This window comes from Mandrillus leucophaeus, unplaced genomic scaffold, assembly GCF_000951045.1.
Source record: "Mandrillus leucophaeus isolate KB7577 unplaced genomic scaffold, Mleu.le_1.0 Scaffold452, whole genome shotgun sequence".
NCBI lineage: Eukaryota > Metazoa > Chordata > Mammalia > Primates > Cercopithecidae > Mandrillus > Mandrillus leucophaeus.
In genome coordinates, this window is record NW_012104832.1 from 1,451,900 (window position 1) to 1,467,670 (window position 15,771).

The following is a 15,771-nucleotide window of genomic DNA, read 5'->3' on the forward strand; positions in this document are numbered from 1 at the left end:
AAAAAAAAAAAAACGGAATATCACTTTTTGAGTTGATCATTGAGGTCATTTTCTGTGCCATTCACTTGACTCTATTTAATGCAGCCTTATATTACATAAGTTTAATCCTCCTGGGCATTCGCCTTATCTTCCCAACAAGATTGTAAGTCCTTTGAAATCAGCAATTTCACTTTATTCTTTTTTGTGACCCCCTCATGGTGATTTACATGTAGAAGACTTGTTGGCTAAATGATTAATGTTTTGTGGCATATGTTGGATCATAGTTGTTAAGATTTAATAGGGGTGATGAGTATTAAAAAGTTGAATGAAGTAGACATATTAATACAACAGCAACAAAACAACAAAGCAACAATAGCAAAAGCCTGTTAAATCATTCTGTATTCTTAGACTTCAGGTATCTTTCCTGTCTTCAGTGCATTTTCTTAACGTTACATGCTTTCGATAGAACTATAACATTTATAGTTTTTTCTCGTGACCAGTCATGGTTCATATAGATTTACATGGTTTTATCCACAATATATTTAAGTTAGCAAGAATTTTAGGTGTTTAGATGAATAAATTGAAATTTTTCTTGCTTTCTTTAGCTCTGAGATTCTACAATGCTATTAAAATAGATATTTCAATTGATTATCCTGAAGTTTAAGCAATATGATGCCAGAATATTTTATTTAACTTAATTAGCATAGCTATAGTCTGTTAGAACAAACATTTAAAGAAGGTTTATCAGAATAAATTCATAAAATGATCAGTAAAAGCACAAAAAAACCCTGAGATATTATTTTTTCTAGAGAATAGCACCTGGATCTAAGTAAGAGTTATTTTATATCATGTTGATATAAGTGGACAGCAAATTATTTTATGAGTATATTACTAAATATGAAGCTCCAAATATGTGAGTTTTGGGTATTCTTTTTTAAAAGCACCTTGATGAGTGAAAAGCTCCTTTTTTTGAGATCTTTTTTCCCACACCAAATAAATACAGCTCTCAAAATGAATTTTGCTACTTTGGCTTTTTGTTAAGTTACTTTGACTGTTGTAGACATAGGTAGATATTATTTGAGAAAAATTCATTATCTGGTGGGTAGTGTAAGACACCAGAAGACAATAGTACTGACACTTCTCTAAGAACTCCTACTCCAGGTTGGTGCCATGCCACGGGAGGTTCCAGGGTGGTCTGGCCAGTCCTCTTTTGAGTACATCACTGTTCTGAGATCCACCAGGACTGTCTCTGGTCAGTTTGGAATAACTTTCAATTCTAGCTGGAAGATAAATATTGTGGTTTGGATCATTTGTAGACTGGTGGGAATTTCACTGGTATCACAGCAGTCCTACCTGATTCACAATAGAACTTCTGGGCTCTTTTCAGTGAAGCAGATCAAGCAGAAATACATATTTAGTTGACATGCGAACTACCCACTACTATATGCTGTTTTCTCTTGGATTACTTTGTAATGGAAATGGGGGCATGTCATTTTAGAACCTGTCGCAATGTTTCATCATTTTATGAGTTATTTAGAAGCATCAGTGAGGGTAAATAATCCCCCCAAAATATTCTGATGCTCACATTACTATGAAGAGCTTAGTGATACTCAGAAATAAATGTGAATGGCACTGCATTTCCACCAATAATCAAAATAAGAGGTTTCTTTAAAGATTTAGTACATACATAGTTCTAATGAACCTAAGGATAGAGGTTCTATGAGACTGGCATGCCCAGCTGCAGAATTACTTATACTCAACTCTTTTAACACTCAGCACTTTTCCTAACCTCATCTTAGGCCTTATTTTATTTCATTGTCACATACGTTACCATCTATGTCTTCACTACTGAACTTTAAACTACTTGAGGGCAGACAGTTTATCTTATTCAACTCTATTTCTATCCTTAGCAACTTGCACAGCTCCAGGCACAATGTGGTATTTATTGAATAAATGTTTTGGAATAGGTAAATGAATTCAAGTCTGAGCAGTAGCATCTTTGGCAAAGATTATCACCTCAACACTTCAATCATCACATTCCTCTTTTAATGCTAGAAAAAGATTTAAATCTGTGCATTTTTCTAGTCTATCCACAAAATTTCAATTGGAATGTGCAATTGAAGCATTCACACAAAACTAGTGAAGTCTGGGACATCTGTTTAATCCTTCACTTTTCATAGTATGGAGCCCACCAAAGATTTTGAAAGTCGAATGTATATTTATTCCACAGAGGAAACTTTATCAACCAGTGCAAAAGTTTACTGGCACTAGCTGGTGATATAATGGGTAGCTTAAATCCTGCTAACTGCAAATAATTTTTCAACAGTGTTTATGATTGTGGTAGAGTTTAGTGAGGCAGAAGTACAGATAATATAAATATTTCGACAAAAACCGATTGTACTGCAGCCATAAATAAATTAGACCCAGTTTGTAAATAAATTTAGTTTTTGCCAGCAAACATTTATAATCCTCTCTTGCTGCAAACGATAGTAATTTATACAGAAGAGGTCCTGAATGCATTTTTTTTTAAAAAGTCAGTTCGCATTAGAAGGCAGTGCCTGGTGCCCATCAAGTGTCTTAGACTGTGTGACTCAATTAGACATGAAGGATACTGTACAGACCACCTAATGCTACTAGTTATTGTACATGTTGATAGTGACAATTTCCAGAGACCATACATAGTTTGGTAGTCTATGAAGTTGTCATATTATATCATTCCCTTAAATACCTAGCTTGTGTTACCACTTAGCAATGTTGAAATTACCCCCTCTCAAATTATAAGTGCTATTTGGTGTATGTATACACATACACATAGCACATCTGTTCATATTTTTCTGCAAACATTTTTAATCAAAATATATGTTTTCTCATACTTAGAAAAAGCAAAAAACCTTCCTTTATGTTTTTCAATGACATTCTCCTCATCTCTGTGGTTTTGAATGATTTTACATTTAATATGATGTGGTATTGGGAAACTCAATATGGGGGCCTTTAGAGCTTAGAATGGGAGCAGAAAATTGCACTCCTTAGCAACATCTAAACTTGTTTAACACTGAAGATACTGTGATTGCAATGGGGTAGAGTTCAAGCTAAAATTAGCTAAATCAAGGAATTTTCTTCACAGAATCACTTTAAGATGAGAAATTACTGTTGTCTTTTAGTTACCAAACCTTGCAAGAACAAGGACCATTGCTCATTTTCAAATAAAACATTTTGAGACGCTAACAAAATTTCATTCTTTTGGGCACTCTCTGCTTCTTATCAAACCAAGAGTGTGGTTGAGTTAGTGTTCTATTGCTCGTTCATATTCCTTTTTACTGGCAAGCCATTGCTACAACTCCCTCTTCTGCCAGACATGCATAATTATTTTCTTTTCTTTATGTAAGACTCCTGGCTGTAAGAAAGTTCTTCTGTTTTGTGGTAATAGGGAAGGGTCTGCATCAAGTCAGCTGTGAGAATGAATTTGAACTTACATTTACACTGTTTATCCAGTTCTCCTACATGCCTATCTTTGTTTGCCATGTGGTAGAAGGTAGATCTCAATCTCATTTACTTTTTGATCTTCATCTTTTGGGGGTTGTTTTTAATATTTTCACCCAGAATATATTAGAATTATAGCCTCCTTGCTACAGAATGCACACCACCCTCCTTCCTTTAGCGTGTAGCTCCTGAGTTTTGGTCTCTCCTTTGGAGGCAAGAAGGATCTCTGCCAAAAGCCACCAAGCCACACTTAGGTAATTATAATAAACAAGTTGGGGCTCTCATTTCACATGCAGAGCTGAATGAAGCAGAGCTGTGGTCACAGGGATCCCAGTTGCTCCTCCATTAGCAATGGCACATTAATGCTCCCTCATGTCTCTGCCCACCTTTAAACACTTTTTTTTAAAGGAAGTAAATCCGGTCACTCTTTAGCATGTGAAGGGATGCAGCTTTCTTTTGAAACCACCATCAACAACATAAACAAATTAGAGGTAGTAAACCACACGTTCTGCCCACACATAAACCACAGTCCTCACCAGAGGGCAGTCTACTTAATGTGAGAATAACAGCCCAGTTTTATAAGCCTCTACTGGGAATAAATTCCAGTTTCACTGGTTAGAGCAAGGTTAGGCAGCCAGAGCACAGTCAGGTTACATGTTGGGAGAGACCAAACCAATTCTCAGAGTGTCTTTCCAGAAAATACATTTTATAAGCTTTTGGTACACCAAATTTTGACCACCTTCTGGTTTTTACTATGTAGAACTGGGATCGCTTGAGTGGAATGGAACTGGGATGAACTTATCCAACGTGCTTATTTTATGGATAGGGAAACAGACACCCCAAGCAACTACAACTCTCAGGCTCTGCCTCTCAGGGTTACTCCAGGGTTCAGCAACATATTGACGCAAGCACAACTCCATGCCAGAACTTGTGACCCTCCTGCTTTCTCCAAATGCAAATGGCATAGTTTACAATCCTCCATCTTGACCCATATGGGAGTTGTAAAATATTCTCTATACCTTCCTGATGCTGATATACTTCCTTTCTTGACAATGGTTAGTCCTCAACTAATGTGTCCAGCCCTAAACTAATGTGTTCCGTCATCAGTAAATTCCTGACTGTGATAGTCTTTTCTTAAATACCTGTTTAAACAGTAATTTAGATAAGAATGTCCCATTTGTGTGCAACAGGAAATGCCTGCCTTCTTTTAGATACGCTGGCAAATAATTACTGTAGATATGGCTGGAATACTGAAAGGCTGTACTCTGGTCATTTCAGATTGCCTGAGGAGTAACCACCCAGTCTGCTGCAGCATGAATTCAGGACAGTTCTACTTTCCTCTAAATGAATCTGAAGGAAAATCACTTTGGGGACATAGAAAGCTTATGAAAAACAAGCACATCGGGTCCGTCAGAGGTTGCCAAAAGTCTCTTAAAAATTTGTACTGTCAAAAGAAAGTCAAGGCACATAGTTAGAATGTAAAAGAAACACTATCTATCTGATATGTGATAAGTCTGTTCTTACCTGGTCATTCCAGTGGATATTGGTGACGGTGGCTCCTTAACAACAGAATAAGCCAAACATTAACCAGCTCATGTTTTCCTTTGGAATAGTACTCACAGAACTTTAATGTCTGCGTTCGCTGTTTTAGATTCAGTAACCAGATACCAAATGGCTTTACTGGTACCTCAAGTATGAATTTTCTAGCAATTTATTTCCATTACCATTTGACAAAAGCTTAGTTCCATCTCTGAAGAGAAAGTTTTGGAAGAGGCGAAGCCCAGTTTTTAATTGCTTAGGAGCTACTAGTTTAATTCCCAAATCATACTTATTTAGTGAAATGTCTGTGAAATTCCTAGAGGAGTAGAAAATCTCTTAACCAGATTTAAAAGCCACAGGACATGCAACAGTATGCCACAGTATCAGGAGAAAAATAAAAGTTTGCTCATTGATTTTGTCACTTATTTTCCATCCATATCACATTCTTTGCCATCTCCCTTGCTATCTTGCCTCCCAATACTTCCATTCTGAGTCTTTCTGACAGCTCTTAAGTGAAATATTTTTAGGAAACACTGGGGGAAAAGTTCCATAAGGAAGACATGGAATAGCATGATACAAGGAAGTAGCAAATACTGAAAGTGCAAGGAAGCTTAGAGGGTCATTAAAAAATTTCCAGTGCCAAGCCATGTTGATAGATTATTTCCAGACATAATGGTGTCTAGAGACACGGGTTCTACAGATTCAGCCCAGTGTCCAAACACTCCATTTAAGTCTCTTTTCTTCTCACTGCCCTCTGGAGCGGGACATGCTAAAGACTATGTCCATCAGCAGTTCCCATTCTATTCAATGTCTCTGTTTCTAAACCTGTAATTCTGCACCCTTGCTACAGTCCTCTACAGCTTGTTTAAGTCAGTTTTCTGGAAATTCATTTTCCCTACTTTTACTAGTTTCCTTTCTTCGTTTCGTTGGGATCTTAAATTTCATTATCTTGGGGCCATTCTCATAGAAGATTTTGCTGGCCAGTTCATAGCCTCCTTCTTTGTTCTGTTTGTGCATCTGGCATTAGTTGAGCTCCACCCTTTTCCCCAAGCCCAGCACGTGTTTATTCACTGTGTTGCTGGTGCAGAAGAGCTGGCTCCCGAAGCCCTCTGCTTTCTCACAAACATGCCTCTGTAACTGCTCTGGAATTGTCCTAACAAGGGAAGAAGAGCATGTCCGGTTTTAATTTTGTAAGGAAATTGATGTCTTCCCCCTCCCTTCCCTGCCACACTGTTAGCAGGCATCAGCTCATGGACTTGTGCTTATGTGCTCACGTCCTACCAGGAGGTCCCTAGTGGGGCTTTGAGGTTTGGCCGAGCCTGCTCTCCTCCTAGAGCAGGGCACACATCCTCTGCTCTCAGCCACGTGTAATCCTTCCTGTCTGCTTGCAAGTTGGGCACAAAGTACTGGTGCTTGGGCCCACCCTCTTCTTTAGTAGCAATTAACCTTTACTACAGAGCTTCCTTTGAAGTTTGCTCATGTTTTTATTACAAAACTGCAATGAGGAATATAATGGGGGGAAATGTCTAAATTTCTGAGTTACCTAATCTGTTCAATTCCCTAGTTGAGCTCCTCTTGGCAGTTGTTTCATGTAGTTATGATCTCAACCAGTCTGCCCGAGATCTCAAATCATGTTTCTGTCTCAGCCTATTTTTAAGATTAGGGAGCTATTACACACACCCCCCCCTACACACACATTGCAAATACACATGGATGTGTGTATTATATGCATATATGTGTACAGTTGAGTATAAATAATTAACTTCTTACTTCATAACTACAGAAATCAGTCTTACTTTATAGTCAAACTATGTGTATATGCTCTTAATAAATATTAAACTTTTTAGTTGCTAAATATTTTCTATCAATGAACTAATGTGAAGAGTAGAGAGAAAAATTATTCATGTTACTACCACGAAGGATAATGCTGAGTGATAAGTATTATGATGGGCATTAATGGTGAAACTCAGGATTTTGAATGGCATCTGCCCAGATTTTGTAGTTAAACTAGACAGAAAGGCCAAAAGAAACAAATGGTGAGTTATATAAAACCCACAAAAAGAGAAGGCATTTAGGCCAGCCTTGCAAATAAGAACCAAAGAATTACGAGTGAAAATGGCATTTTTTTTTTTTCTAGGCTGCCTTTCACAGGCGCTCAAATAAATGAAATAATTTTTTTTTTCTGCTTTTCACTCAGCAGTAAATCACTCATTGGTAATCCAAGGTTGGTAGAAAAGCAACTATGAAACTCAAAGAAAATTCAAGAGAATCTTTTTTTCCCTTCTGTAGCTAAGGACTTTCTAAGAAAAATGTAAAAATCACAGAAGAAATATAGACTTAGTTCCATAAAAGTTAAAAAAAATTGAAATACCAAATGGCAAATTGTCTACTGGGAAAATTTAAAATGCGATATCCAAGGGCTAATTTATTTATCATTAATAAGACAGACATAAAAGCCTAATTAAAAGTGGGCAAAAACAATGAACAATTTGCAAGTAAAGAAATTTGAATAACAAATAAGAATATTTAGTTTCTGTAATCAACTGAGATGTGAATTAAGCAGTAATAGATAATTTTCTGCATTAAAAACAAGACATAATAATAATTGACAGTATAATTTGTAGGAGTGTAAATTGCGATACACTTTCTGAAAAGCGATCTATCAATACCCACTAAGTTTTCTTATAGGAATCTAACCTAAGGAAATTGAAATAGATGAAAATAAAAATTTATGTTAAGGAAGGCTCATTTTCATATTTATGATATCAGAAAATTAGAAGCAACATAAATAAAATCCATGGAAATAGCTCAGCTATTGTGGATTCACATAATGGAATATTATATAGCAATTAAATGTAGTTTTAGAAAATAGAAAAATATACAAAAGCAAGTGATTATAATAAACTATAATCAAGTGAAAAAGTCAAAAACCAAACTATTCACATATTGTGGCTACAATTTTGATAAAACAAACAAACTTTAAAACATATCTTTAAGGATCAAAAAACAAGTTGCCTAAGAGTTAAAGGGAGGACTGGGTTTGGACACCCAGCTAGTCTTAGCTGACTTTGGATCTATTGAATATCAGGTCCTACATCTGCAAATGGAAGATTATTCTTATCATCATTTTCTCACTGGATTGTTTTGAGCATTAAAATGAGAAAATGTGGATACATCTATGAAAGTTACTAGTATTGGTATTATTTCTGCAATTTCTTCTCTTTGAAGATTCTGATATGTTTTCAAAATGGAATACTTTTCAAGTGGAAACTTATGGTAGTTATTCAAAGACACATATAAATAAATATAATATAATCAAAATGTGCCCTTTCCCTTGGTCTCTGAGGAAATTAGAACACTTAAAATTTGAATCGAAGAGGTTGATTTCCAAGAGCAATTTCCCAAATCATTTGTCTCAAATCCAACAATATGCTTGTCTTTCTTTCCTCACGCAGTTAATGGCATGCTTAAAGGATGCATGAAGCAAATTACAGTAGCAGACAGCTCAGCTCCAAGAAGTTACAAGGGTTATTTATCTTTATGGGACCACTGATATATATGGTACTTCTTACCTGATACTTACCTATTGTAAGTGTGCCCAATCTGTCAGTGTGATATCTGAGAAATGCTTTAATTAACTATAGTTATAGCTGAGGGAAAGGATCTACCAATTTTTTCCCAATAACAGAGATTTAATGGGGATATGATAATTGAAGTAATTTATCATTTAGATGAAATGTTTTAGCAGCTTTTTGGATAGCTCTTGCGTAACATATATGGAGGCATTAGTTTATTTTGGTTTATACAAATATTCAATGTGGTATGATAAACTGCATTTGCTGTTGAAAATTTCATAATGCTAGATTACATTGAAATATTTTTGCTTGTTTTGATACATAAAACTCAGCAGTTTAATATTTTCACTTTTGTCATCACAGCCTTTTAAATATTTAATTTGGATGATACTAGATTAAAAGTGGCTTGAAAACAAATTGCCTGCGCTTGCATGAATATTTAGTGCTTGCATACGGATGAATAGGTCCATGAGTTCTTGTGGATTTGCTTGACCTGTATAAGTTGTTCTTTAGGTTTAATTGTACATTTTTGTCATTGTAAGCAGAATTGCATTCAGGCTTTAAGTTCAAATTCTTCTGTGCAGCTGCCTGGGCACACATGAATATTTTGTCTCCACAGGAACAGAAATCTAAATATACTCACTTAGATTATGCATTGGGAGAGTTTGTGGGTAATTCAGAGGTCACTGTATAAGCTATGCCATTGGGAGGGCACAGATGGGCTTGTCGTCTCTATGTTTTTTTTTTTTTTTTGGACACAGGGTCTCACTGTGTTGCCCAGGCTGGAGTGTAATAGTGTGATCTCAGCTCATTGCATCCTCTGCCTCCTAGGCTCAAGCAATTCTTGTGCCTCAGCCTCCAGAGTGCTGGGACTACAGGCATGCACCACCATGCCCGGCTAATTTTTTGTACTTTTAGTAGAGATGGGATTTTGTCATGTTGCCCAGACTGGTTTCGAACTCTTGAACTCAGGCAATCCGCCTGCCTCCCAAAAGTGCTAGGTCTCCCAAAGTGCTAGGATTACAGGCGTAAGCCACCACACCTGGCCTCTATCATTTTTTAAAGATCACTTTCATGAAACTGAAAGTATGACTGATTTGACTCTTTGAGGAAGTAGGGGAAATTTTACTGACCTTTAATAGATAATTACTGGCGGAATACTGTTCTATTTATTTTGGTGCCTTTTGGTTTCCTCCTGCTTACATGGACACATTTACAGAGTACACAATGTTTTACAACTTATATTTCTCAAGAAAAACACAATTCTAACAATGGGGGAGAAATCTCTTTCAGAATAACTTGGCATTTGCAGTAGTAAGTGTTACAGTTCTGAAGAGATGTTTTTCTAGGTTTTTACATGTGCTAAGACCATTAGTGAGCTTTCAAATATGAGGTTGAAGTGCAAAACCTCCCCGAAGGATAAAATTAGACGGACTTTTCTTTTTTTTTTTTTTTTTTTTTGAGATGGAGTCTCGCTCTGCCGCCCAGGCTGGAGTGCAGTGGCCGGATCTCAGCTCACTGCAAGTTCCGCCTCCCGGGTTCACGCCATTCTCCTGCCTCAGCCTCCCGAGTAGTTGGGACTACAGGCGCCCGCCACCGCGCCCGGCTAGTTTTTTGTATTCTTTAGTAGAGACGGGGTTTCACTCAGGATGGTCTCGATCTCCTGACCTCGTGATCTGCCCGTCTCGGCCTCCCAAAGTGCTGGGATTACAGGCTTGAGCCACCGCGCCCGGCCTAGATGGACTTTTCGATTATGTTTGGACCTTAAAGTATACTTCTCTGATAATATTTCTTTGGAGAATTATTAAAATTGTTTCCTTTGATGTTGGGTTTGGAGAAAAGTTGGTGATTCATCACGTTCTATTTCTATAGGTTTAAAGGTGCTTTGTAGGATCAAAAGTTTCCTATACTTGGTAAAAAAGTATTGACTTGGATTCATAGTTTAATAAAATGATATGTTAGATTAATTATATATTTAACAAGTATTCATTAAACACCTATATGCGGATCACTTGGACAATTCCGAAAAGGTGAGAGTCCTAACATCTCCCATCACGGACCTATTTCCTAGTTGGGAACTAAACAGTCATACACATTAAACCCTAAGCAGCAATGCATGGTACTTGATTGCCAAACTGAGGGATGAAATTACGTAATAATTCAAGGAAGGGAATACTAGTGTTAAATGAGATGGTGATAGGACCAGCTAGAACTTGACCCAGGAGGATGGCCAGAAGTTTGTTGGACAGTGGAGCAGAGAGAGGAGTGGCAGGCGAGAAGAACTGAAGAAGAAATACTCACTGAGCTCAGAAGAGAGTAATAAGCTTACTCTAGCTTGGGGGTTCCCTTTGAGGACCACTGAGAATCAGATGGAAAGGAAGAATGGTTTCAAAATGACAGAGATTTTAGTCCAAGCCTAAGAGGTTTATACTTTACCTGCAGACACTGGAGATTATTGAAGGCTGTCAAACAGGAAAATAGGTCTGCCAGGAAGGTAAACTCAGCAGTGTTAAATAGGCTCAGTGTTGGTGGATCGTGGAAGGAAGCTGGAGGTTGAGACCCATTTAAAGGTCTATGAAAATATTTAGGTGTGAAAATGTGGATTTGAAAAAATTGGATGAAGGTTAGAATCTTGTAAGAATATACAGCATTTAGTGACTGAACAGTTTGGAAGATAAAGGAGAGAAAATGGCTATGTTATTTTAAAGCCTCAAACATGGATAATTAAGGAAAAGATAGTATTCATAGCAGAAAGAGGAAAGTGAACAAGAGAATCAATTTGAGGGCAGATGATAAGGTACAAGATTTTGGACATGCTGAACTTGAATGATAATGAGCTTGTATGTTGAGAACCTATGTCCCATAGGTATAAGATTGGGTTCTGGAATTCAGTTGTATGCTTGGTTTAAATGGCATTATCTTAGTGTTTGAACCAAGAACAAAGCACCTCATTAAACAATACTTTTGCATGTACTATCACTTTACCCTTCACAAAACTTTAAGAGACAGGAGTCATTACTTGATGGGCAATTGCTAATGAGTGTTATAGTTTGTTACAATAATGAATCTGAACAATGAAGGTCTTCTATCTTCTAGCCCGATAAACTCTCTTAGAAGACTTTAATTTATAGAACTGCAGGGTTGGTAGTGTCTTAAAGGTCACCTAGTATAATCACCAACTTGATGCTGAAATGTCTCCACATCATCCTTAACTCATGGTTATGCAGGCTATAGTAGAACCCTGATCATGCAGCTGGAGGCAACCCATTTTACCTTTTTTTCTTTTTTTTGAGAGGGGCTTTCACTGTCTTGCCAGGCTGGTGTGCAGTGAAACAATCATAGCTCACTGCAGCCTTCTCTAGCTCAAGCAATCCTCCCACCTCAGCCTCCCAAGTAGCTGGGACTACAGGTGCATACCACCACATTCAGCTAATTTTTCAAAGTATTAACTTTTGACTAGCTCAACTGAAGTCTGTTTCTTTGTAATTTTCACCCGTTTTTCTTAGTTCTTTCCTTGAAGTTCTATGAATCAAATAAATCAGGTATGACTTTTGATTTGTAATCCTAGCAGACAAGAAACATGTCTTCATTTGCTTTGAGACAACTGAAATCCCCGTTGACTGGTTTCATAACCATCCCCATACAAGTTTCATAGAGGTCTTAAGGTCTCACATCGTCCACTCGTTTACTTCAAGTATGATGCCGTGCTGCTTTGGGAGTCCTCAGGGCCTCGGTGCTCAGTGCCCTGTACCCTAACTCCTAGCTACCTAACCCTGCTGTCTGCTCGAAGGTCTTGCCACCTCCTCAGATGCTGCTCCGTGAAGATGAGCAGTACCCCATATAAAGCATTTCTGATCTCCCTCATTTCTCAGTCTGGAGGAAATTCTGTCTTTTTGGTGCATCTCAAGGGACCCTTCCTCTCTCTTTCCCTGCTGGAAAATTTACCTAATTTCTTTAACGATTTTAGCTTTTACAAATATCCAGAGGCATCACCGGCTTCAAGTAACTTTAACTTTCTGCTCTGCATAAGTTACTGAGGCAAGGAAGTACCAAGGGCTTGGTGACATGTTCAAAATTGGAAAGGAAATACAGAGAAAGAAAAAACACAAATTAATATTCCAATAAATAATCCTGCCACACACATTTAAACCTTGTTGCACATGGCAGCCTTTGGAATCTTTGATGACTCTCCTACATTTATTCCAAATAACATTGCATGACAAAACTTTCTAATATATCTTAGAATCCTGTCAGCTCCCAATTTGGGATTGTTTGAGGGTTGTAGTTACACACATGTTTACTTCTTGTCTGTACTTTAGTCAGACCATTAATGAAGTTGCTGATTGTTTCCCAGATGGATAACGTATTGAAGTAGCCCATGCAAGTATTGACAATTGAGGATTAGCTCATTTGATTTATGGATTCACCACAGATAAACCACAGAGGCCATAATCTCTAGCCTCTCCCTGGCCTGTGAATAATAAAGATTTTAATGAAGGCACGTCGCAACAATGGTCTTTCCTATTTAGCCTTCAAAGAACAACATAGTAAGGTGTCTACCCCTGTGGAATTTTGTCTCTTCAATATTAGAAGGAATTCATGAAGTTTTTATCTATTCACAGATAATGAGTGTGTATATGGCACCTACCCTGAAATACCCTTGGAAGAAATGCCAGATGCAGATGGAGTAGCCAGTACTCCCTCCCTCAATATTCAAGAGCCATGCTCTCCTGCCACATCCAGTGAAGCATTCACTCCAAAGGAGGGTTCTCCTTACAAAGCCCCCATCTACATCCCTGATGATATTCCCATTCCTGCTGAGTTTGAACTTCGAGAGTCAAATATGCCTGGAGCAGGACTAGGAATATGGACCAAAAGGAAGATCGAAGTAGGTGAAAAGTTTGGGCCTTATGTGGGAGAGCAGAGGTCAAACCTGAAAGACCCCAGTTATGGATGGGAGGTAAGACTGTATTTTGAGTTAACACATTTATATATTGCAGCTGTGTAAAGAAGAGATTGTTTAAGCAGCCACAAAATAAGCAAATTATATTTGTTACAATATGTTTTCAGTAGGTTTTTAAGAATAAACTTTCTGGCCAGGCGCGGTGGCTCACGCCTGTAATCCCAGCACTTTTAGAAGCCGAGGCGGGTGGATCACGAGGTCAGGAGATCAAGACCATCCTAACTAACACAGTGAAACCCCGTCTCTACTAAAAAAATACAAAAAAATTAGCCGGACGTGGTGGCAGGCGCCTGTAGTCCCAGCTACTTGGGAGCCTGAGGCAGGAGAATGGTGTGAACCTGGGAGGCGGAGCTTGCAATGAGCCGAGATCGCGCCACCGCACTCCAGCCTGGGAGACAGAGCAAGACTCCGTCTCAATAAATAAATAAATAAATAAATAAATAAGCTTCCTTTACAATCTCACTTCTTAATAGAGACAATGTATTGATTAAAGATATAGCATGATAGGAGGCAACCCAACCTAATATATTGTCAAAGAATAGTATTGATTTGAAAAAATACTAAAGGAAGAAGATACGATTTTATAGTTAATGTTTGGAAACATTGGCTATGATCATATGTAGCATGTGGCATTAGCGAACAAGCGTAATCATATGGCATGTTTATTGCATTTTATCTTTTTGGGGGTGGGGAGTTGGAGGATTGGAGGAAAACATTTGTTTTCTCTATTTTGTGGCTATAAGTTAATCTGGTTTTATTTTCATTTTGTGGTATGTTCTTCTAATACATTTTGCCTCTCTTTTGATAACCCTGCTTTAATTATACATGCTTTCAGAATGTCAGCACTGTACTCATCACTGAATTATGTTATGGTTCTTTATATTCAAATGATTTAATGAGTAATTCGTGCATCAAAACAGCACACAAAATGGTTATGAAAATTAGTCCCTTGTTTCAGCCATATTTTCCATAAAATCCATTTGGCAACATCTAAGAATTAGACGTTATAGTCTGATTTAAGAATCTAAATTAAATTTATTTCAATAAAGGTAACTATGTTATTCTTCTGAGTGTAAGTTTTATACAGATTCAGTAGATATATATACTTTCCATTTATTTCTGTAGTTGGAAAACTTTTGTGCTTGACTCATAACATAATTTCTGGAAAATCTTGTCTCTATCTGAAAAACTTGTAGACAGTTTCTGCAGGGGTAAAATATTTTTTAGAGATGTGATTGACCTTTGGTTTCATAGCATTTCAGTAGACAGAAATCAGATAAACTAGATTTATTTTGGTATGTTTCCTTAATATTTATGATCATTAATATAATATCTGGTTAGCTTTTAAATAGAAATGAATATTCAGTGCCTTCAGGACTTAATTTCAACTTTTTGTCCTCTTGCTTTATATGTATCCTCTTGTGAAATCTGTTCAAAATGCCATAATAAAAGCAATTCTTGTTCAAATTCTGAAATGCCAGGATCTGGCTTTCACATGATTCAAGTGAGAAATCCTTCCTTAGTTTCGTTCCTAACCGTAGCCCCAGTAAAGCTGAGGTTTAGCTGCATTGCCTTTAGACACGTGTACTGATAAGAGAGTTTTTAAAAATCACTGTAGCATTAACTGATATGTGAGTTGAATACGTTTTAAACCAAATGCGTACAAACTTTACGTCATTATTGTTCACCTTAAAATAATGGCTATAAACATTCTAATAATAAGTAACTCATTAAACTTTTATTACAAAATCTCCAGAGTTAAGCAACAAGTGCAATACTCATCAAGATTATCCAGAAGGCTTGGAATAAACCACAGCTTAATAATGAAATCATTTTTCAATTACAGGTTTGGTAAATGCAGGACTGTGCCTTTTTAAACATAATGCCTATGGATTGGTGGATGAACCTGGGGAAAATTCTGCATTTGGAGGAAATTCAAAAATAATTATTTTTTCTCCTTGGAGTGAAATGTCTTCAACATATACACTGGCAAATATTTATCTTGAGAAATGTAAAATCATTCTTTTCATTATGTCAAAACTGAGTTTTTTTATTGCTTGGAATTCAAGACACCTTTATAAAATAGTTCCTGACTTTTTGGCCAAAGATCACATATTCCCTTTCTCCTCTTTCTCCTTCAAGAATTCAGTTGTTGGCTAATTCAGTAGTTTTTCCCATCATTTTAACAATTACTCTTCCTTTTGAGAATGTGGCTTGTCTGCTCTTTAGGTATTA

General features: G+C 37.1%; 1 protein-coding gene across 3 annotated transcripts in view; it reads left to right on the forward strand.

Moving 5' to 3' along the window:
- The window catches only part of MECOM (MDS1 and EVI1 complex locus), a 640,330-nt gene that overhangs the window by 308,569 nt on the left and 315,990 nt on the right, over nt 1-15,771 (forward strand). For 2 of the 3 annotated variants that reach the window (XM_011994345.1, XM_011994346.1), the window contains exon 2: nt 13,196-13,533. The exons of the other annotated variant lie outside the window; for it this stretch is intronic. In XM_011994345.1, coding sequence (XP_011849735.1) covers nt 13,196-13,533 — 338 coding nt within the window. The remainder of the gene's footprint in view (nt 1-13,195; nt 13,534-15,771) is intronic. 3 annotated transcript variants of the gene reach the window in all.